General features: G+C 51.9%; 1 protein-coding gene across 2 annotated transcripts in view; it reads left to right on the top strand.

The window, feature by feature from the left end:
- Positions 1-221: 221 nt before the first annotated feature.
- Positions 222-21235, top strand: part of TRIM62 (tripartite motif containing 62) — a 35491-nt gene continuing 14477 nt past the window's right edge. The window contains exons 1-2 of one of the 2 annotated variants that reach the window (XM_032246821.1): positions 222-1296; positions 17451-17546. In XM_032246821.1, coding sequence (XP_032102712.1) covers positions 889-1296; positions 17451-17546 — 504 coding nt within the window. In that variant the 5' untranslated portion in view covers positions 222-888. Of the gene's footprint in view, positions 1297-16831; positions 17252-17450; positions 17547-21235 lie in introns of those variants that run through there. The other variant, XM_032246822.1, reaches the window with a different exon arrangement.

Below are 21235 nucleotides of genomic sequence, written 5' to 3'. Positions count from 1 at the left end.
TTTACTTGTTGTGTTCTCAAATTAGCTGCTCTCCCCGCTCCGCCTCGCCGCGGGGACCCTAAGCCAGACCTGGATGCAGTTCCAAGTACACACCCCGAAGGAACAGCTGGGCTTCGCCTCCCCCGGAGCTGGAGGATGATGGGGGCGGGGCGGGAGGGGTCAAACGGCTGGCGGCCCCGCCCCTCCCCCGCCCGCTGCGGGGGCGGAGTTGCTTGGGTCCCGCCCACGGGGGCGGGGAGGCAGCCACGGCCAGCAGCTCGGATTCGGCTGGTTCCGGGTTGAGAGGCTGCGCTGGACCGAAGCGGTGGCTGCTAAGCCCGCGGGGGTAAGGGGCTTCCCCGGGCCAGGGTTTGGAGCCGGGATCCGGCAGCTGAGCGGGCCGGCACCCCTCCTCTTCTCTGCGGGTCACAGCCAATGTGCGGCTCAGCCTGGCTGCCCCCTCCCCCAGGATTCCCATCCCCAGCTTCTCACCCTCCCCCCACCGCCCCCATCCCGGGATTTCGACCCCCTCGAGGGCTCCAACACCCTCCAGGATCCCCTTCTCCCAGCTCCTATCCCTTCGGACTGCCCCGCCCCCTAGAACCTCCTCACCAGGATTCCCGTCCCTAAGCTGCCCACGGCCTCCTCCCTCCGGCGCCCATCGCTTTGGGCTGCCCACTACCTCGAGACCTCCCTCCCGGGCTGGCGTCCTGGGGAGTCTCAGCTGCGCACCCCTTCCTTGCGTTAACCTCCTCCCGGACAGCACCCCCTCCCTTCTCCGGTAGCTCTTACCCCTGTCTGTGCGGGCCTCGTCCCGGCTCCCAGCCCTCGGTGCTGCACCCGACAGCGCCGCGCTCTCTCAGCCGCCCCGCCGCCCCTCGGGCCCCTCTCTCTGCCGCCCCCGGCGCCATGGCGTGCAGCCTCAAGGACGAGCTGCTGTGCTCCATCTGCCTGAGCATCTACCAGGACCCAGTGAGCCTGGGCTGCGAGCACTACTTCTGCCGCCGCTGCATCACCGAGCACTGGGTGCGGCAGGAGGCGCAGGGCGCCCGCGACTGCCCTGAGTGCCGGCGCACTTTCGCCGAGCCCGCGCTGGCGCCCAGCCTCAAGCTGGCCAACATCGTGGAGCGCTACAGCGCCTTCCCGCTGGACGCCATCCTCAACGCGCGCCGCGCCGCGCGACCCTGCCAGGCTCACGACAAGGTCAAGCTCTTCTGCCTCACGGACCGCGCGCTGCTCTGCTTCTTCTGTGACGAGCCCGCGCTGCACGAGCAGCACCAGGTCACCGGCATCGACGACGCGTTCGAGGAGCTGCAGGTGCGCTGCCCTGCCGGCCTGGGGCGGGGGCGGGGCCGGGCTGGAGGTGGGGCTGGGACGGGGGTGGGGTCAGGGCTGGACCGCGGGGCGGACCCAGTCAGAATGGTCCCGGGGCGGGGCCGCCGGCAGGGTTAGGGCCCTATCAGGAGTAACGCGGGGCAGGGAGGGGCGGGGCCGCGGCGTGTCGGGGCAGGGGGCGGGGCCTTGGGCAGTCCGTACCCCGCGGGATCTGAGACTGACCTGGAGTAGGGGCTGGTCCGTGGTTAGGGAGAGGTCCAGGACGGGGATGGGACAGCGGGAGCAAGTGAGATCAGAGGTGGACCAGGTACTGGGCTGGAGCAGGGTTGTGGACGGAGCTGAATCAGAGCTGGGCAAAGGCAGGGCCACTGTCAGACTGAGGGCGAGGCCACGAGGATAGGACCGTACTAACCCGGGTAGCTGAGCTCTGGCAGGCTGGGGGTTCTGTGGGGCAGAGACTGGATCAGATGTGCATCAGGACTAAGGGGAGTACGGGGGCTAGAATGTGCTGGACAGGTGAGGGTAAAACCTAATAGAGGGGTGTAAGTTAGAGTGCCAAACTGCTGAGAAGGCAGGTTTGAGTGCCGAGGGTTAGGCCAAGCTGTGTGAGGGGTTGACTGACATCTGGTCCAGATACTCTACAACAAGTTTAGATTTAGGCCAGAGTAGAGACCAGGTTGAGTGGGGCCAGGACTTGAAAAGTAAAGATTTGGAGAATAAGGCCCAGATGTAAGGTGATTCAAGAAGGGAGGGGCTAGACCTCTAGGAGTCTCCAGGGGTTTTTGATGACCTCTTTGGCCCTGTCCCCTACGTCAGGACCTTTGAAGACTAAGTGAAATGGTATTAGCAGTGTGACCTAAGCATAGTTGATCTAGAACTCTAATTGGCTCCCTTAAGACAAATTCCTACTCAACTCTTAAGGCCCTGCTCAGATATCCTCTCTGTGAAGCCTTCTGCAAGCTCCACTGACAAAATCAATCAATCAATCAATCAACAATTTTTAAAAAGGCATTAGAACTGCATTTCCCCAAATGGCCTCTATTAATACGTATGGGAAACAAAGTATATTTTTTATACCCACCCCCTTGGAGAATTTTCAGTGTATGTTTGCATATTAAAAGCTTAGAGAAATCTAAGCTTTTATTAAAAGCAAATAAATCTATTTTATTGTGTTTAATAAAATGGTTCCCAGTTTATTTGGGCCTGGAATCCTTTTTTCAAGCTAAATCACTTAAATCCAGCAGTCCCATGTTCCTGGCTTTGGGATATTAGTCGAGCACATAATTCTCCAATGCCAGAGACAGGATCTTATTTCTCCTATCTATGGCCCCAAAGCCTGGCGCAAGGCCTGGCCCACAGTACAGACCAATAAAGGCTGAATTAATGAATGAAAGAATGACCAACCCTGGCCTAAGCTGAACCAGACTGTGGAGCATTTGGAAGCAGAAGATTTTTGGTTCAAACATTTTGTGAAACCAGAGTAGGCTAACTTGAGAGGTAATGAGCTCTCTGGCCTCAACATACCCAAACAGGAACTACATAACTACTTTCCCCTGTATTATAGGGGCTCCCAACCCCTCCACACACGAGTCTGTGAGTAAGCCTGCACCCAGCAGATGCCCATGGGCCTCAGGAGAAGTGGCCCATGTTCACCATTGCCCCCTCCCTGTCCCTTTTATCTTGAAACTACAACTGACTCCCTTCCAGTCTAGCTGTCTGAGAATGAAGGCCCCATCAGAGAGTGAGCAAGGGCCTGGGCCTCTGGGACCCTACACAAGGCTTGGCCCTCCACCCCCAGAGCCCTCATGGTAGGCACTGCTACTGTCCATCTCCCTGTCTATGGAGTCACATAAGCAGGAAGAGTTTGAAGGGACTCTGTCTGAAACCATCTGTCCAACCTCTTCATCATGTAGGAGCGGAAAGTGAGGCCTGGAGACGTGATGTGACTTGCCCAAGGCCACACTTCCAGACAGTGGGAGAGCCAAGGCTAGAGGGCACAGCCTGACCCAGATCCCTCTTCTCTGATCTCCCTGTCTGACTCTCTAGCCTCTGCTTCAGAGCCTTGGTTCTCCTGTCTGCAAACCAGGAAATCCAAATTACTGTATGTTGGGCTTTTGTACTATATCCCATGACCTGGGGGACACAGGAGAAATTGAACATGTATTACCCACAAATATTGTTGAAATGCTTTCATTATTGGGTGATAAGAAAAAAGGACTGCCACTTGCTTACTCTCTAGCGCACTGTCGTGGGGTTGGGCACACTTGAGTTCCAAACCTGGTGCAGGCACTGTGTGCACACTGGCAAGTCACTTCATGTAAACACTGAAGCTCTGTCTGTACAATGGAGTCAGGATGCTTCCTTCCTACCAGGACTTTCATGAGGCTGACCTGGGATGAACCTGCTATTTGAGGTTCAAAAGCACATAGTAGGGGCTAGAACAACATGCAGCCCACCCTTTCTCTTTCTGCCTATCAGAGCTCATGTCCCCAGCTGAGTGAATGCCCAGACTCTCTCCTCTGGCCCGAGAAGGAGGCCTTCCTATGGTGTGTCCTCTGGGCTTGGCAATTTGGTGGCAGAGAAATCTGCCTCCCCTCTGGAGAGGATGTGCTCCTGAGTGAGGTTCAAGCCACCCTTCACCCCCACCAGCATCCCCCTCCAAATGGGGAAGCAAGGTTTATTAGCTATTTATGCAGCGGAAATAAGGCTGAACCCATCCTCACACATCCCCTTCTCTCCCAGCGACTGATGGAGCTGGGACCCTTCTCCTGCAGAATTACAGACTCAGAGCCGGCAGGGCCATGGAGATCATCTGTGCCATGTCCACTTGACAGTGGGGAAACAGTAGAGGGAGAGGGAAGAATGGGACTTTCCCAAGGCCTATAAGCCAGAGGAGGCTGAGCCTATGCTCAGCCGGAGTCTCCCAACACCCTACCTAGTGGTTGGCCTGAAGCTTTTTCATTTATTATAAATCCTTGAGGTATCAGAGCAGAGAAATTAAGAGCTCTGCTTTGTACTCAGGTCATCTCAGTCCTGACTCTACCATTTACTATGTGACTTTAGGAAGATTATTTACCATCTCTGGGCTTCGGATTCGTCATGGACAGCATGGAAGTAATTATATTAGGATTAAACAAGATGATGTTTATAAAAACTTGGTACTGTACTTGCAGCACTCAATAAATGACAGCTCTAGTAGGTCACATCGTACTCAGCACCACTGACATTCAGGGCTAGATAACTGTTTGTTGTGCAGGGCCGTCTTGTGTGTTGCAGGAAGTCTAGCAGCATCCCGGGTCTCTACCCACTAGATGCCAGTAGCAAACTCCACCCACCGCCCAAGTTGTGACAACCAAAACTGTCTCCAAGCATTGGCAAATGTCTCCTGGAGTCAAAATCACCTCTGGTTAAGAAACCTGACCTAGAGAAGCCCTACTCAACTTTAAAACTTCAGCTCAAATATCACCTCCTCTGTGAAGCCTTCCCTGACCTACCAAGCACAATCACTTTGTACTCCAGATGCCATTACAGGGGTCAGATCCTGACATGCTTCGTGTCCTTGGCCACATCACTTTGCTTCCCTAAGGCTCCTTCTCTAAGGGTCATCTATAACATGAGGGTATGACGTTCCTGAGAAGAATGTTGTAAGGGCTGGAGATCCTTTATCAGAAGTGCCTAGTACCGTGTCTGGCATGGAGGGCACCCCAAAATTATGTTTAAATATCTTTATTCTTACTATAAAATTAACATAAGAAGAAGAGCTATATAATGTGAAAGTTAAAGTCTCCCGTAATCATACTCCTGAAACATGGCAGGAGTTATTATATAGTTCGAAGGATTTTTATGTTACCTGTGTATGTGTGCATGTGCATGTGTGTGCCTGTGTGCGTGTGTGCGTGTGTGTGTGTGTTGGTGTCTTCTTCCTCACCTCCGCTGCCGAGTACCTGGACCACTGAGCAAAGTGGAGGAAGGGAGCCCATTTCTAAAGGGTTTGGGGCTTCTTGGCCAATATTTATTGGGCCCAGTCTCAATGCCTGGGACTGCACTAAGAGCTTTTCTTGCATTACCTCATTTAATCTTCACAGCACCCTGTGGGATGGGTACTGTTATCTATTTATTTTACTGATGAAGAAAAAGACTCAGAGGAATTAGGTGACTCATTTGGTCACCCAGCTGGTAAATGGCAGGGCCAAGATTTGAAGCCAGTCTGACTAGGCCACATATAGTCCCTGAGCTGCCTCTGAGGGCTGGTCTCCCTGACACCTGTCCTGTTCTGTATTGACAGGGCTAGGCTATCTGTGTCAGCTGATGCCCCAAGGGCAGGTGGTTGGGACGTCATCTTGGTCAGGCCAGGCGTGGCATCCGGCTCTCTGGCCATCTCAGGTTCCTAACCCCCAGAGAGGGGATTCAGTTCAGTCTTAGCCACCCCCTCCAGGCTTCATGTGACCATTGGAGCCCTTCCCAAGGCCTCCTTCATGCCAGCGAAGACAGCAGTGGATCAGCCTTGGACACAAACCCTGGCAAGCGGGGTATGGTGATCCAGTGACACCAAGGCAGCCACCTGAGGAGGGGGCAGGGCTGGCGGCTGTGTTCAAATATCGACTGCTTTCTTCCAGGAGTGGGGGCGGTACTCTCTTACCCAATCTGAGAAATGGAAGTAAGAACTAGCTCTCCCACTTTATATGTAAAGAAGGAGAAAGAGTTGCTAAACATCCACAGAAATGACAGATTCAAAGTTACTTTATTTTGTAGCATGGACAGGAAGGCAGCTGGGTTGTCTGTGTTCTGGGGAAGTGGCTCTGCTGTTACTTTTCCAAGGAGAGGACAGGATTTCTATGCCAACGGCAGCCTCTGTGGGGGCAAAGCTGGCTGTGGGTCAAACTCAGAGCTGGCCACTGGCATCTCGGCATCCTTCTTCACAGGTGTCTGGGCAACCAGGACACCTTGGCTGAACACCAGCCACAGTGTAGAAACTTAGGGCCGACACTGGGGACTCCAAGATATTTATTTTATAGAAAGAAAAAAAGATCTGGTAGGGACCCACAATGACATAATAATGACTCTAAAAAATAATAGCCCAAGTTTTGGGGGCACAAAGTAAGTTATGGGGCACTTACCATGTGCCAGTTGTTCTGTTATGGGCATTGATCCTTACAAATATTTTTTTGTTCTCTACTCCCTGAGTGGGACTGAGATCAGTACCATCTCACAGATTAAGAAACATGGCCAGGTGCAGTATCTCACACCTGTAATCCCAGCATTTTGGGAGGCTGAGGTGGGCAGATCACCAGGTCAGGAGTTCAAGACCAGCCTGGGCAACATGATGAAACTCCATCTCTACTAAAAATACAAAAATTAGCTGGGCATGGTGGCATGTGCTTGTAATCCCAGCTACTTAGGAGGCTGAGGCAGGAGAATTCCTTGAACCAGGACCTAAGAAGTGGACGTTGCAATGAGCTGAGATTGAGCCACCACACTCCAGCCTGGGCTACAGAGCAAGACTCCATCTCAAAAAAAAAAAAAAAAGAGAGAGAGAAAGAAAGAAAAGAAAGAAACTGAGGCTGAGAGATTCAGTAACTTTCCCAAGATCACACTGCAAGTAGGAGGAAGAGCTGAGATTCAAACTGGTCTTACTGACTCAGAATTCACCCTCCTCCCCACCACACCAACTGCCCCAGGGAGCACCCAAATAGGGAGGAACCTGAGAAACCATCTGGTTGATACTCTCCCCATTTTGCAGATGGGGAAACTGCCTTACCCACAGTTAGACCAGAGGTCAGCTCTCCTGACTCTCAGTCCAGTGGTGTTTTCCTAGTACCATTTGCCTTCCTCACTTCCATCTCTGCTTGAACACTCAGAATGGATGAGGAGGATTTGGAGGTGACTTCTGTCTTGGATTGAGGGATTCATTTAATAATTTCTGAGCTGGGCACAGTGGCTCACACCTGTAATCCCGGCACTTTGGAAGGCCAAGGCAGGTGGATAACCTGAGGCCAGGAGTTCAAGATCAGCCTAGCCAGCATGGTGAAACCCTATCTCTACTAAAAATACAAAAAAAAAATTAGCCAGGCACGATGGTTCGTGCCTGTAATCCCAGCTACTTGGGAGGCTGAGGCACAAGAATCATTTGAACCCAGGAGGCAGAGATTGCAGTGAGCCAAGATCATGCCACTGCACTCCAGCCTGGGTGGCAGAGAGAGACTCCATCTCAAATAAATACATATATACTTTCTTTAGCCAGTATCTGTGCCATGGCTACAGAGGGCCAGCCCTGTGTTGGGCCCAGGAGAGAGCTACACAAGACCTGGCCCTGTGTGGTCCTGGGAGATAGGCCCATAAAGTGAAAGTTTGCTGTAACTGAGGCTTGCTCTATTGAGCTGAATCCTAAAAGATGTGCTGAGTGCTTTAGGCCAGGGAGCAGAAAGAAAGATGTTTCAGACAGAGGGAATAAAAGCATGCGCAGCTACCATGTGGCCTGGTACAGACTGTGCTAGGGACAGGGTTCAAGGCTTTGACAGGCAGGCACACTCTCCTTCTCTCTCTCCCCCATCCTACCTCTCATTTCATTCTAACAGTAACCCTATGAGATGGATCTCTGTTTTATAAATGGAGAAACTGAGGCTCAGAAACTGTGCCTGGCTGGGCACAGTAGCTCACACCTGTAATTCTAGTACTTTGGTAGGTCAAGGCAGGAGGATTGCTTGAGCCCAGAAGTTCAAGACCAGTCTGGGCAACATGGCAAAACCCTGTCTCTACAAAAAATTAGCTGGGCATGGTGGCATACACATGTAGTCCCAGTTATGCAAGAGGCTGAGGGAGGAGGATTGCTTGAGCACGGGAGGTTGAAGCTGCAGTGAGCTGTGATCATGCCACTGCACTCCAGCCAGCCTGGGCAACAGAGTGAGGCCCTGTCTCAAAAAAAACCGAAAGCTGTGCCTAAGGACCTGGAAGGGGAGAAGGGAAAAGAAGGGGGAGGAAGAAAGGGAGAAAAGGAATATAAATGTATTAACTACCTCTGAATTGTACACTTAAAAATGGTAAAGATGATAAATTATATATGTATACTTTACCTCGGTAAAATTTTTTTTAAAAAAGAGGCTGAGCACAGTGGCTTATGCTTCTAATCCAAGCTCTTGGGAGGCAAAGGTGGGAGGATCGTTTGAGGCCAGAAGTCCGAAACTATCCTGGGCAACACAGCGAGACTCCATCTTCATAATAATTTTTTTTTTTTTTTTGAGTCTCACTCTGTTGCCAGGCTGGATCCAGTGGTGGGATCTCGGCTCACTGCAACCTCTGCCTCCCGGGTTCAAGCAATTCTTTGTCCTCAGCCTCTCAAGTAGCTGGGATCACAGGTGTGTGCCACCATGCCCAGCTAATTTTTGTATTTTTTTTTTTTTGAGACGGAGTTTCGCTCTTGTTACCCAAGCTGGAGTGCAATGGCACGATCTCGGCTCACTGCAACCTCCGCCTCCTGGGTTCAGGCAATTCTCCTGCCTCAGCCTCCTGAATAGCTGGGATTACAGGCACGTGCCACCATGCCCAGCTAATTTTTTGTATTTTTAGTAGAGATGGGGTTTCACCATGTTGACCAGGATGGTCTCGATCTCTTGACCTCGTGATCCACCCGCCTCGGCCTCCCAAAGTGCTGGGATTACAGGCTTGAGCCACCGCGCCCGGCTAATTTTTGTATTTTTAGTAGAGATGGGGTTTCACCATGTTGGCCAGGATGGTATCGATCTCTTGACCTCGTGATCCACCTGCCTCAGCCTCCCAAAATACTGGTATTACAGGCATGAGCCACTGTGCCTGGCCTCTACAATAAATTTTTGAAAACTATCCAGGCATGGTGCATGCCTGTAGTGCTAGGTACTTTGGAGGCTGAGGCAGGAGGATTACTTGAGCCCCAGGAGTTTGAGGCTGTAGTGAGCTATGATTGCACTCCAGCCTAAGTAACAGCGTGAGCCCTTATCTATAAAAAAAATTTTTTTTTAATTAGGAAACAAAAAAAGAAACTGCGCCTAAGGTCAGAAAACTACTAATTGTCCCTGCAACTGGAACTTGAACTCAGGTTATCTGAGTGTGACCAGGGACAGGCATGAAGGTGAGCACATATTCATGTGGTTCGTTGTGGCTGGAGGGGAGGGTGTGGCAGGAGGAGGTAAGAATGGAAAATCGAGGCTTGACCAGCTCAGGAAGGGCTTTGAATGTGCACATACATGCACACACACACGTACACATATACACATGCATGCATACACACGCACATGCGTGTACCCACCAAGCTTGATCCTGAAGATGCTGAGAAGCCAGAAACAGACGTGAGCAGGCAAGTGCAGCCCGGCCAGGCCTGCGTCATGGACCAAGCACTCTGCAGTAGTGTGCAAGGTGGGAGACCCTAGAAGCAGGGAGTGGCCAGATGTTGCCAGAAACTGTGTGGCTGGGAAGTGCGCAGGGTAGAATTCAGGTCTTCGGGAGGACCAGGAGCATCCAGTTCTAGGATTGGGGCTGGGGAGAAAAAGGGAGAGGCAAATTCAGTTTGTCATGGTCAGGTTTCTGGCATCCCTTGATCAGAGATGGAAAGAGAGAGCAGTACCTGGGCATGGAGGAAAGGGGAAGCTTGAGTACCTACTGTGTGCAGCACCATGCTGGACCCTGTCATAGGTGCCACCTCAGCCTTTACCACAACACTGTGAAAGCTTGTGGAGGTGAGCCCTGAGGGAAAGAAGCGAACCACCCAAGGTCACGCAGTCAGGATGTGAACCCAGGCTTTTCCGATGAAGAGTCCCTGAAGCCAGAGCTGAGATGGCTTTCCACAGCTGCTTTGTCCCCTGGGTCCGAGGGAGGGATGGCCTCACAGCAGGAGAGATCTGGCCTTGGGAACATTTGAGCCCCACCTCTCTGTGCCCCCCAACTCCTCTGTGGCCTCAATCCTGGCTTCTTCATAACAATCAAGAGCCCCAGAGCCACAAAGCTGGCATATTTGCTTAACTGTGTGCTCAGGGCTGCAGCAACTCCACAGCCCCACCCTCTGAGGTGTGTCCTCCCTCCCCAGTCACCTCATCCCTCCCTGCCTGCCCCTGCTCTCATGGGGCCCCGTGTGATTCAGCTCTCCCAGGCTGACATTCAAGGCCTCCTCCAGTGCCCACCCCTGCCCCAGCTAGCCCCAACTGGCCTTTCCAGCTTGTGACTCCACCCACCTGTCACATGCCTGGCTGCAGCCATCCCCAACCACCCCCACTTCCTGCACACGTGAGGGTGGGCTCCTACCTAACTGCAGTTTTCCCCATCTGCAATGCCCTGGCCCATCCTAGAGACTTGAAGGAACCCTGCCCATCCATCTTCCTTTGTCCTGCCATCAGAAATAAAGTCCTTCCTTGAAGCTCCCCCAATTCTGACTCCCAACTTTACACATAATTACTATAATGATAATGACAACTAAGATCGATTGAGCTCACCCTGCATGTCATGCAGGTCATGAATTAAGTCATTTCATTCCCAGAGCAAGCCTATGGAGCAGGTGCTGTTGGGTCTTACTTAACAGATTTGGGGCCGGGCGCGGTGGCTCACACCTGTAATCCCAGCACTTTGGGAGGCCAAGGTGGATGGATCACTTGAGGTCAGGAGTTCAAGACCAACCTGGCCAACATGGTGAAACCCTGTCTCTACTAAAAATACAAAAATTAGCTGGGCATCGTTGGGGGGTGGGGTGTCTGCAATCCCAGCTACTCAGGAAGCTGAGGCAGGAGAATCACTTGAACCCGGAAGGCGGAGGTTGCAGTGAGCCAAGATCACACTGCTACACTCCAGCCTGCTGGGTGACAGAGCAAGACTCCGTCTCAAAAAAAAAAAAAAAAAAAAAAAAAAAAGATCTTACTTTACAGATTTGGGAACTGAGGTGGAGGGAGGGCACCATGAGCGCAGCCAGGTGTTGACAGCTGTACTGGATCCTAGCAGGCCCTCCATGTTTATCCTGTTCTTCCTTGTATTTTACCTATTCAAGTTTCTTCCTCCTCAACGAACTGCAAATTCTTCAAGGACCATGTATAGACCCACCCCTGGAGCGGCCAGCACAAAGCCTGACACTCATTGGGTACTCAGAAATTTTTGCTGCATTGAATTGCATGTGAGACAGGGAGGCCAAGAGATTCTGAACACCAATTTTTGGAGCCACTGAGAGCCTTCCCTCTGCCTCTTACTAGCTGTGTGAATTTAGGCAAGCTAACTCTCAAAGCCTCAGTTTCCCCCTCTGTGAGATGGATGCAATAAAGACACTACTAACCTTGTGGATTGTTGTGATAAATAGTTGACAAGATGCCTATGAAATTTCAACCCAAACCACACCTGCCTCCAGCCCCTCTGGTCTTGAATCCCTGCTGTTACTGGTGTCCTTCCTCGTGGTTAAGCTGTATCACTTGGGAGTTTATCAGGCTCCAGTTTCCTGTGTGACCTCTCTGCTAGAGTAAAATTTCCAGTTTGTTCTCCTCTGTCAAGCTGTGTGGCCACGGGCCAGGTCAGTCCCTTCCCTTGGGCCTGTGTTTCCTGTTCTGGCAATCCAAGGGGTTGGACCAGATGGTCCCTGCAGCCTCTTCCTGCTCTGGCCATCTGAGAAGGGAGGGAGGGAGGGGCCACGTGGACACAGTGAGGGATGAAGATACAAAGAAGCGACTGGGAAGCCGCACACGATACACAGTGATTGCTCTGTCTCCCGAGCACGCAGGGTGTGCCAGGCTCTGTGCCCTGTGAGGCTAAACACTTCTTACTGTTGTCTTATTTTACCCTTCCAACCGTAGGAGATGTGATTATCCCCATTTTTCAGACAAGGCACTGGGGCACAGAGAGGTTAGGTGACATCCTAGGGTCAAACGGCCTAGTGGGTGGTAGAGCCAGTCATCTAACAGAAGAAGGAGACACGTTGGAGGGGCAGGGGTGACAGAGCTCTGGCAGCCTTCTAAGTCCTGCCTTCTGGACGCTAGGGTTTAGTTTTCCTACGTTAGCTGTTCCCTTGGGCTCTGCACCTGGCCCACCCAGGGAATCTTGCCTGCTTAGGGCCCTCTCTCCCCTCCCACCTTTTCAGAGGTAAGCTCTGACCCAGCCTAGCCTCATCCCTGGGCAGGGACATCCTGCAGACTCAGTAAGGCCAGTGGTACGTGGCCCTCTCCTAGGTACTGAGAGTGTGACAATCTCCCCTCTCCACAGTCCCTGGCCTCAAGAGCCCACGAACGACCCAGTAGAGGAGATTTTTTTTTTTAAGAGATGGAGTCTCGCTCTGTCACCCAGGCTGGAGTGAAGCGGCACGGTCTTGGCTCACTGCAACCTCCACGTTGGGATGATCTTAGCGGGGATTACAGGCACCTGCCACCATGCCTTGCTAATTTTTGTATTTTTAGTAGAGATGGGGTTTTGCCATGTTGGCCAGGCTGGTCTGGAACTTCTGACCTCAGGTAATCCACTAGCCTCAGCCTCCCAAAGTGCTAGGATTACAGGCGTGAGTTAGCTACCGCACCCACCCTAGTAGGGGAGATTGACAGGTAACCCTGTAATCAAAACGCAGTGTGTGCCATCAGGGTACAAGTGTGGGACACTGTGCACGCAGAGTGCACAGTGGCTGAGATGCAGATGTTGAGGAGCTGGGCTGAGTGCTACAGTTCTCCCCCTGCCACCGTGCCACTGCAGTCCAGCCTGGGTGACAGAGCGAGACTCCGTTTCTTTAAAACTCTGAGGATATCACAGAGTTTGAGACGTGGACTACCAGGAGAGGTGACATTTGATCTGAGTTTTGAGAGATTTGCAAGGGCCTAGAGAACCCTGCAGGTCGCTCAGTGTGTCTGGAGCAGTACTGTCCACTCCAGCTCTCTGGGAGAATGGAGAGTTCTGTGGCTGCACTGTGTGATACAGCAGCCCATGTGGCCAGCAAGCACTTGAAATGTGGCCAGTGCGGCTGAGAAGCTGAATTTTCCATTTTATTTCATTTTAATTAATTGTGATTTAAATAGCCACGTGTGTCATACTGGACAGCACAAGTCTGGACCAAGAGCTAGGACTGGAGAGGAAAAGGTCGGGGCCAGCAGTGAAGAGCCTTGAATGTCACCCTAAGGCTTTGTGCCTTTCTTCCCAGACAATGTGGAAATCCTGTGGACAAGCACAATGGGGAGAGTGACAGGGGAAAGCATTTATAGATCTGCCCTTTAGAACAATCACAACTGCTGTGCAGGGCACTTGGAGCAGTGGGAGAGCTAGAGGTAGGGAGGAGCCTGGGGCCACAGTCCGGAAAAGAAGTGATGAAAACCAAACCAGAGGCAGTAGGCATAGAGAGGAGAGAACAAATTCCAGAGCAAACCTGGTGACTGACTGGATTGGCCTGGAGGCGGTAGGAATCAAGGATGACTCCCACTCCGAGGTTTCTGGCTGGGATGGAGTTGGGGGAGGGGTGCCCTTCACTGAGATGGGGAATATGGGGAGAGGAGCAAGTCTGGGATCTCCTAACACGATCGCAGCATTCCCTGTGATGTAAGTGTCTGTGTCCCTGACTGTCACCCCAACACATGTACACCTCGTGGCATCATGTTTGAGACTCATGCCTCACCCCTCTCCGCATCCCTGACACAGCACCTGCGGGGCCCAAGGTCTCGGCACATGTTTGTGGAATGGGCAAATGAGTATTCTGATTCTCTCGGGATCTAGGAGGAAGGAGCAAGCCTACTATCCTTTTTCCCTGACTCCAAAATCAGAGGAGGAATTCATCCAGGTCCCTCAAGTGCCCTGAGCAATGTGAGGAACACAGCCTCCAAGGCACTTTCTCAGAAACGCTGAAGAGCCGCCTGGGTGGCTGGGTCTTCTGTGGACCCATGGGGACCACCAAGGGGGAGAATTGTAGCACTCAGCCCAGCTCCTCAACATCTGCGTCTCAGCCACAGTGTCCCAGCCTGGACAGCCCAAGGCTGTCAGGGGCACCTGAGGAGCAGTCTTTCTATTCTCTTAGGCAAATAAGATTCTCTGCTCCAAGGACTGCTTCTGTTCAAGCTGCACATGAATGTTAGGAATGGCATTCAGCTGTTAGTAACAGAGCCCTGGCTGAAGTAGCTGCAGTCAGATGGAGTGCATTTCTCTCTCATGTAAGACAAGTCTCTAGGAAAAGCTCCAGGTGGGGTGTGCTGTAGCAGGTTGCACTGGCTCCCGAGTGCTGACTGTGCATCTCAGCCCAATGCCGTATTCAACTACTTCACACTGATAGCTTGAAATCCACTTGAGTGGGAGCATTTACACCATGGAAATTGGCAAACACTGTTGGGGCTTCAAAAAAAAAAAGTTTTACTCAGACAGCCAGCTTTCCAGCATGACACTGAGCAAAGCGCTGGTGTGGCAGCCCCACAGTTATCGGGACTCAGGTTCCTTCTTCCTTACGCTCTTCTGGTTTCAGCTTGTGACTTGGGTCTTTACAGTTGCCTCATGGCCTGAGATGGCTGCTAGAGTTCCAACCATTGCCTCTGCATGGGCTCTTTAAAAGAAGCTGCTTGTGTTTTTCTATCTTACCCCCATTTTCATGGCTAGCTCCTCCTCATCCTTCTGGTGTTACCTCCTCAGGGAAGCCTTCCCAGCCACCCTACCTAAAATCCCCTCCATCCCACGCTGCTTTATTTTCTCTGGAGGACACACCATATTGGTAACCTCACTTCTTTACTATTTTTCTTGTTTGTTGTCTGTCTTCCCCACTAGATTAGTCCCTATGGTCAGGGACTGTGTCTGTCTTGTCCTCTGCTGTATCCCAGTGTCTCAGCAGTGCCTGGTACATAATAGTTGCCCAAGAAATTTTGTCAAATGACTAACTGGTAGTAATCAAAGACAATTTTGTCTCCTGCATTCTTCCATCGGCCTGTCATCATGACTATTTTCCCATGTTGCTCCGTAGTCTGTAAAATTAATTGAACTAGACATTAACCGAGGCCCTCCCTGTTCTGACAAGCTGGATGAGTGGGAGGGAGGTGGATGTGAACAGGTAAGTCAGCCTTCCTGGCACCGCTCACAGCCCAGGCTGACTGGGGAACTCAGAGGCCATTTCCAGGAATTTCCTTCACACGGCAAGCTACATCAGTCCCATCTCAGTGCCAGCCTGTTGCTGGGTGTGGGATATATGGAAAGGGGGCAGTAGGAGCTGCCCTGGAGGACTCGTGGGCTAATATGGGGATGAAGAAGAGACAGACAGGAGAACAACCGATGATAACACAATGGGCTAGATTCCCAATGCATGCAGACAGCTGGACTCTGTGCTGGGGAGCACTCAACTCTGTGCTGGGGAGCACTCACCTCCACACCCCATTTATCACTTGACAAATAATCACTGAGGCCCTGGGCATATGGCAGGGAACAAGACAGGCAAGATTCCTACTCTCATGAAACTCACATTCTAGTGAGGAGCCAAGCAATAAACACAGTCAAATATGTTCAGACAGCGGAAGGTGCAAGAAGACTGTGAATCCAGACACACGACAGGGTATGAGGAGGCGTCACTGTGCGTGGTGGTCAGGCAAGACTCTTCAAGCAGGTGGCATCTGAGTTAAGTTAATGGTACAAAGGAGTCACCATGGGAAACTCTGAGAGTGGAGGCCACCAGCCAGAGGAAATAGCCAGAGCACAGTCTGAAGGTTGGAAGGAGCTCAGGATGGTGGAGGCACAGGAAGAAGACCACTGGCTGGATGGGAGTGATGGGGGAGGGTGGTGGAGACAAAGGTGAGATCTCAGGGTGCCCCAAACTCAGCAATCGAGATGAACAGCATTTAATGCAATATTTCTTAAATCAAAATTAATGCAAAAGAAACCCCATAATGAACAAAATATCAACATTTCAAATAAGGCTAGGATCACTAACTGCTCTGCTGAGCCACAGTGGTACCTAAGACAAAGAAAAAAAATCAGTGATGCTGATCATGTTTTTATTTAAAATGTTGATATCTTGTCTGTTGTGGATTTGTTGTTATTCATCACGGGAGTCATCATGGTAGAAAACGTGTCACCTGGCATCAGATCATGGTCTCCACAACCAGGCTGCCTGGTGTCCCAATTCCTTTCTTACCCTTATGCTTATCTGTATGCTTTTGGGCCAGCTTCTTGACATCTCTGTACCTTTTCCTCTATCAGAAGATGGAGATAGTAATCGTGCCCCCCTTTGGGCTACTGAGAGGCTCAAGTGAATTAATAGAAGCAAAGCGCTAAGAACAGTGCCCAGCCCACTGCAGCCCTTGGAGAATGTTGGCAGCTAGTCTGTAGCAATGGGCTGGTACAGTTTTGATTCCTTAGAGCAGCGGTCCCCGACCTTTTTGGCACCAGGGACCAGCTTCATGGAAGACAATTTTTCCACAGACCACAAGGAGTGGGGCGGGGTGATGGTTTTGGTATGATTCAAGCACATTACATTTATTGTGGACTTTATTTCTATTACTATTTCATTGTAATATATAATGAAATAATTTCACAACTCACCATAATATAGAATCAGTGGGAGCCCTGAGCTTGTTTTTCGGCAGCTAACCAGTCCCATCTGGGGGTGACGGGAGACGTGATAGATCATCAGGCATTGAATTCTCATAAGGAGTCGGCAACCTACATCCCTCACATGTGTAGTTCAAGCCCCTATGAGAATCTAATGTCACCACTGATCCGACAGGAGGTGGAGTCAGGTGGTAAGGCCAGCGACTGGGGTGGCTGTAAATACAGAGGGAGTTTTGCTCCTCCCAGCCAAGGCTCATCTCCTGCTGTGCGGCCAGGCTCCTAACAGGCCACAGACCTGTACCCATCTGTGACCTGGGGGTTGGGGACCCCTGCCTTACTTCTAAGCGGGGATCCAGGGCCAAGCGTGAGGAGCGGAAGAGTGTGTATATGGAGGTTGATTGTCACAGAAGCCTCTAGGATGGCCAAAGAGGGGGAGGCTGTCGCAAAGATGCAGGTGAAAGATAGGAACGGATTCTGGAGGTATTTAGGAGACAGACTCTACAGGACTTGCTGGTGGCTGAACTGTGACGGGAGACAAGTGTTGGAGGTTGGGGACAGAGGCCAGGCTAACCGCGAGGCCCTGCAGTGGTCAGAGCTGAATGCCTGGGCCAGGCATGGCCTCTGTCCCCATCCCAGCCCTGTGTGTGTTTCAGAGGGAGCTGAAGGAGCAACTTCAGGCCCTTCAGGACAGCGAGCGGGAGCACACCGAGGCGCTGCAGCTGCTCAAGCGACAGCTGGCGGAGACCAAGGTAAGCGTGACCTGGGCGCGGGGGGCGGGGCCGGCAGAGATGAGGGCAGGGCTTCGAGGGGCGGGGCCAGCTGGGGAAGACGGGCGGGGCCTCGGGTGTGCAGTGGAAACCAGGCTTCGCGGAGCCAAACCTGGAGTGACAAGGGCAGGGTGGGGAAGAGGGTGGGGCTTCTGTGAAGTTAAATGGGGCGGGACCCACCCCCCAAGGATTTGAGCTGGTCCCTGGGTTAAGGATAAGGCCATTTCTCCCTTCCTACTTTAGGTGGAAGTTGAGGCGGGTCCAGGGACCCTCCGGAAACCCCTATCATGCTGAAGGGCTGGGGAATGTGCCCAGTCTCTTTTTCCTCTCCCTTTATTAAAAACCCCCAAGCCCGGTGTGGTAACACATACTTGCAGTTCCAGTTTCTTCGGAGGCCGAGGTGAGATGATGGCTTGAGCTCAAGAGTTGGAGACCAGCCTGGGCAATACAGCCAGACGCCTTCTCTGCAAAAATAAATAAATAAATAAATAAATATTAATATAGCCAGGCGTGGTGGCACATGCCTGTAGTCCCAGCCACTCTGGAGAATGAGATGGACGGAAGGATTGCCTGAGCCCAGGAGTGCAAGGCTGCAGTAAGCCATGATCATGACAATGCACTCCAGCCTGGGTGACAGTGATATACCCTGTCTCTAAAATGAATGCATGAATGAATGAGCCCATTACCTAGGATTTAATCCTGAACATGTCCCCTCAAAGCCCTCCAGATGTGGCCCAGCCCTGGTATCGTCTCCCTTTAAGCTCAGGCCATGGGATGGGGACTCTGAAAGGTAGGGCTAAACTCTGCAGTCTCTGGCTACAGTGGTTTGGGAAATACATAAACAAATAAACCTTCCCACTGACTTGAGAAGGACATGAGTTCTGATCCCACCACTAGCTCACTGGGAGACGTTGGGTACATTGCATGCTTTTCTGGGCCCCCAGTCTTTCCATCTGTCCAGTAGGGACTGCCAGGCTCAGTCCAGCACTCTGGGACTGGAATGTGCCCAGTGGGGTCCCCACTGTACAGAGTGACTCTGTGTAATGAGGTAATTTCAGGCTGGCCCCACTTTGTCAGCAGGAGCTGCAGCGGAGCCTTAGGAATGTGCTGGGCCTCTGGAGGTCAGCCTGGGCCTGGAGACACCACTGGAAACCCAGATCTGTGCCCTAGCTTGGCCACCAACCCACTGTGGGGTCTCAAGAAGGTCATGACAAATAATTCTTCACAGAACATTCCAGAGTGCCTCTGGGCAGGCCTCTTAGTGGGCAACAGATGATAAACAGTCATAGGATCCTGGCCTCATTGCTTCTCGAAGCCTCAGTTTCCCCATCTGTCTGGTGATTCTGTACTTCTTGGATGATGAGAAGCAAATGGAAGCCTCTCTCTGGATGAGAGGGGAGTATTATGGGCTGTTCCTTCTCCCCAGCAGCACTCTCCTCTCTTCTCTCCACACCCCCACCCTTTGTTTTTCTCCACTGACCTCTTCCTCCCCCGCTTTCCTGTCCATCTGTCTGCCTCTGGGGGGTCCTGTGGGACCACGTCCCCCTCCAGTTCCCCCAGCCCCACTTCCTGTCTGGACTGGGCTGTTTATATAAGAAATGCCTATGGATGCTTTGGAGGTCATATTTCACCTGGTGCCTTACTCTGCTTTCCTGCTGTGCCTGCCCCTCCAATGGCCCAGCCTGAGGGCCTGTCTGCTCTCCCTCCTCAGGCCCTGTGTTTTCCTTGGTCGGTACCCTGGTGGGGTGATGCATTCTTGGCAGGGTGTTTTTCCGAAAGGGCCCCAGCACCTCCAGGCCCCAGGGTGTTCCAAGGGATGTGGTGGGTTGGGGTGGGGGCTGTTTCCCCAGCCACGGCACTGAAAGGAGGGGGTTGGGGAAAGGGTGACTCTGCCCTAGAAAGAACTAGAATAAATGGGGCACATCAGCTGAGCAGAACTTTTCTTTCTGCTGAGAATCATGTTCACCTTTATTGTCCTGCCAACCCTACAGAATGTCACCTCCACGAGAGCAGGACTCCCTAAAACCTGACATAGTGTCTGGCACACAACAAGTAGTTATTTAAAAAACATGAGTGAAATGAAAGAAAATTGGCCAGGCACGTTGGCTCATGCCTGTAATCCCAGCACTTTGGAAGGCCAAAGTGGGCGGATCACCTGAGGTCAAGAGTTCAAGACCAGCCTGGCTAACATGGCGAAACCCTGTCTCTACTAAAAATATAAAAATTAGATGGGCATAGTGGCAGGCACTTGTAATCCCAGCTACTGGGGAGGCTGAGACAGGAGAATTGCTTGAACCCAAGAGGCAGAGGTTGCAGTGAGCCAAGATCACACCACTGCACTCCAGCCTGGGCAACAAGAGTGAAACTCGAAAAAAAAAAAAAAGAAAAGAAGGAAGGAGAGAGAAATCATCCCTGGTAGGAACTATTGTTATCTCAATTTTATCAGTGAGGAAACTGAGGCACAGAGAGGTTGAGGGACCAGCCTGAAATCCCATGCTAGTAAATGGCAACTTGGGAGCTTACCGTCAAGTCCTGTCAGAGCCCAGTGCATATCGCAGCTGGGATATCTCCTGGGGTCCTCAAAGAGCTACAGCTTTGTGGTCAGCAAGCCGGGTAGGTCAGCAGGACTCATAGGGAATGTACTTGGGGCTCCAGGGGTGGCTGTCACTCTGATATTCTACTGCTGGCTGCCCTGTCCCTGCCTTTCCCCCTTTCCCTTCCATCGTCCCTTGTCCTGGGGACATTGAAACCCCAGCCTAGAAAGAAGACAGAGCCTAAAGCCAAATCTGAGGAGCAGTCTCAGACAAGACTCTCCCCTCATTCCCTCCTTCACCCCTCAATCAACTCCTGATTGCCAGCCTTGTGCCAGGCCTGGGGATGGGCACAGGGGTACAGAGCTGAGGAAGATGTCATTCCTACCCAGGGGGGCTCACTCACTAGCCAGGGAGACAGAAAATGTAGGACAGTGTATTAAAACTGTTGACAAAAGGCTCTGGGAACATCCAACTGCCTGGAAGAAAGAAAATTTATCTCCAAGGAAGTAACTTTTAAGCTAGGTCTTGCAGGATGAGTAGGAGTTTGCCAGTTGAATACAGGGTTTGGGTAGGGTCATTCTAGGCAGGTGTTGTTGCAATGCAGTGGCACTAGGGAAATAAGCTAGGGTTAAATTGAGAAGGGCCTTGAATCCCAGACTAAAGAGTTCAGCATTTTACTATGCATCAAGAAGCTAAGGAAGGTTCCTAAACTCAGGATCATCTGTGATCCAGTTGGCACTTCAGAAGGATCACTCTGACAGTGAGTTTGCCAGCAAAGACAAGAGTTGACGTGTAGACCAAGTGAGTTGGAAAGACCTGAGGGACCCCAGGGGGATGTGTTGGGGAGACCGTTGGAAAAATGGGTGTGGCACTCAGCAGACAGGCGAGGCCATCCACATGGACTTGGGAACCATCCTTACGGCAGTTCGAGTTGAAGATGAGGGCGGGTGTAGAGGGTGAGGATGGAAGGCACTGACCTGGATGAGTCCCAAGGAACATGGGAGGCAGAGAGGTGGCAGCCACAGAGATGGGAGGCAAAGCAGAACTTTGAGTTAGGAGAGAGTGGCCAGTGGGCTAAGTGCTGCTGCAGAGTAGTCTAGGAGGAGCCAGAGCAGCAGCTGTGGAATCCGGGTGCCT

Source organism: Sapajus apella, unplaced genomic scaffold, assembly GCF_009761245.1.
Source record: "Sapajus apella isolate SASKATOON/1434 unplaced genomic scaffold, GSC_monkey_1.0 scaffold62, whole genome shotgun sequence".
NCBI classification, from domain to species: Eukaryota; Metazoa; Chordata; class Mammalia; order Primates; family Cebidae; genus Sapajus; species Sapajus apella.
The sequence above is the reverse complement of the archived record's forward strand: the minus strand, read 5'-3'. Positions and strand labels throughout refer to the sequence as shown.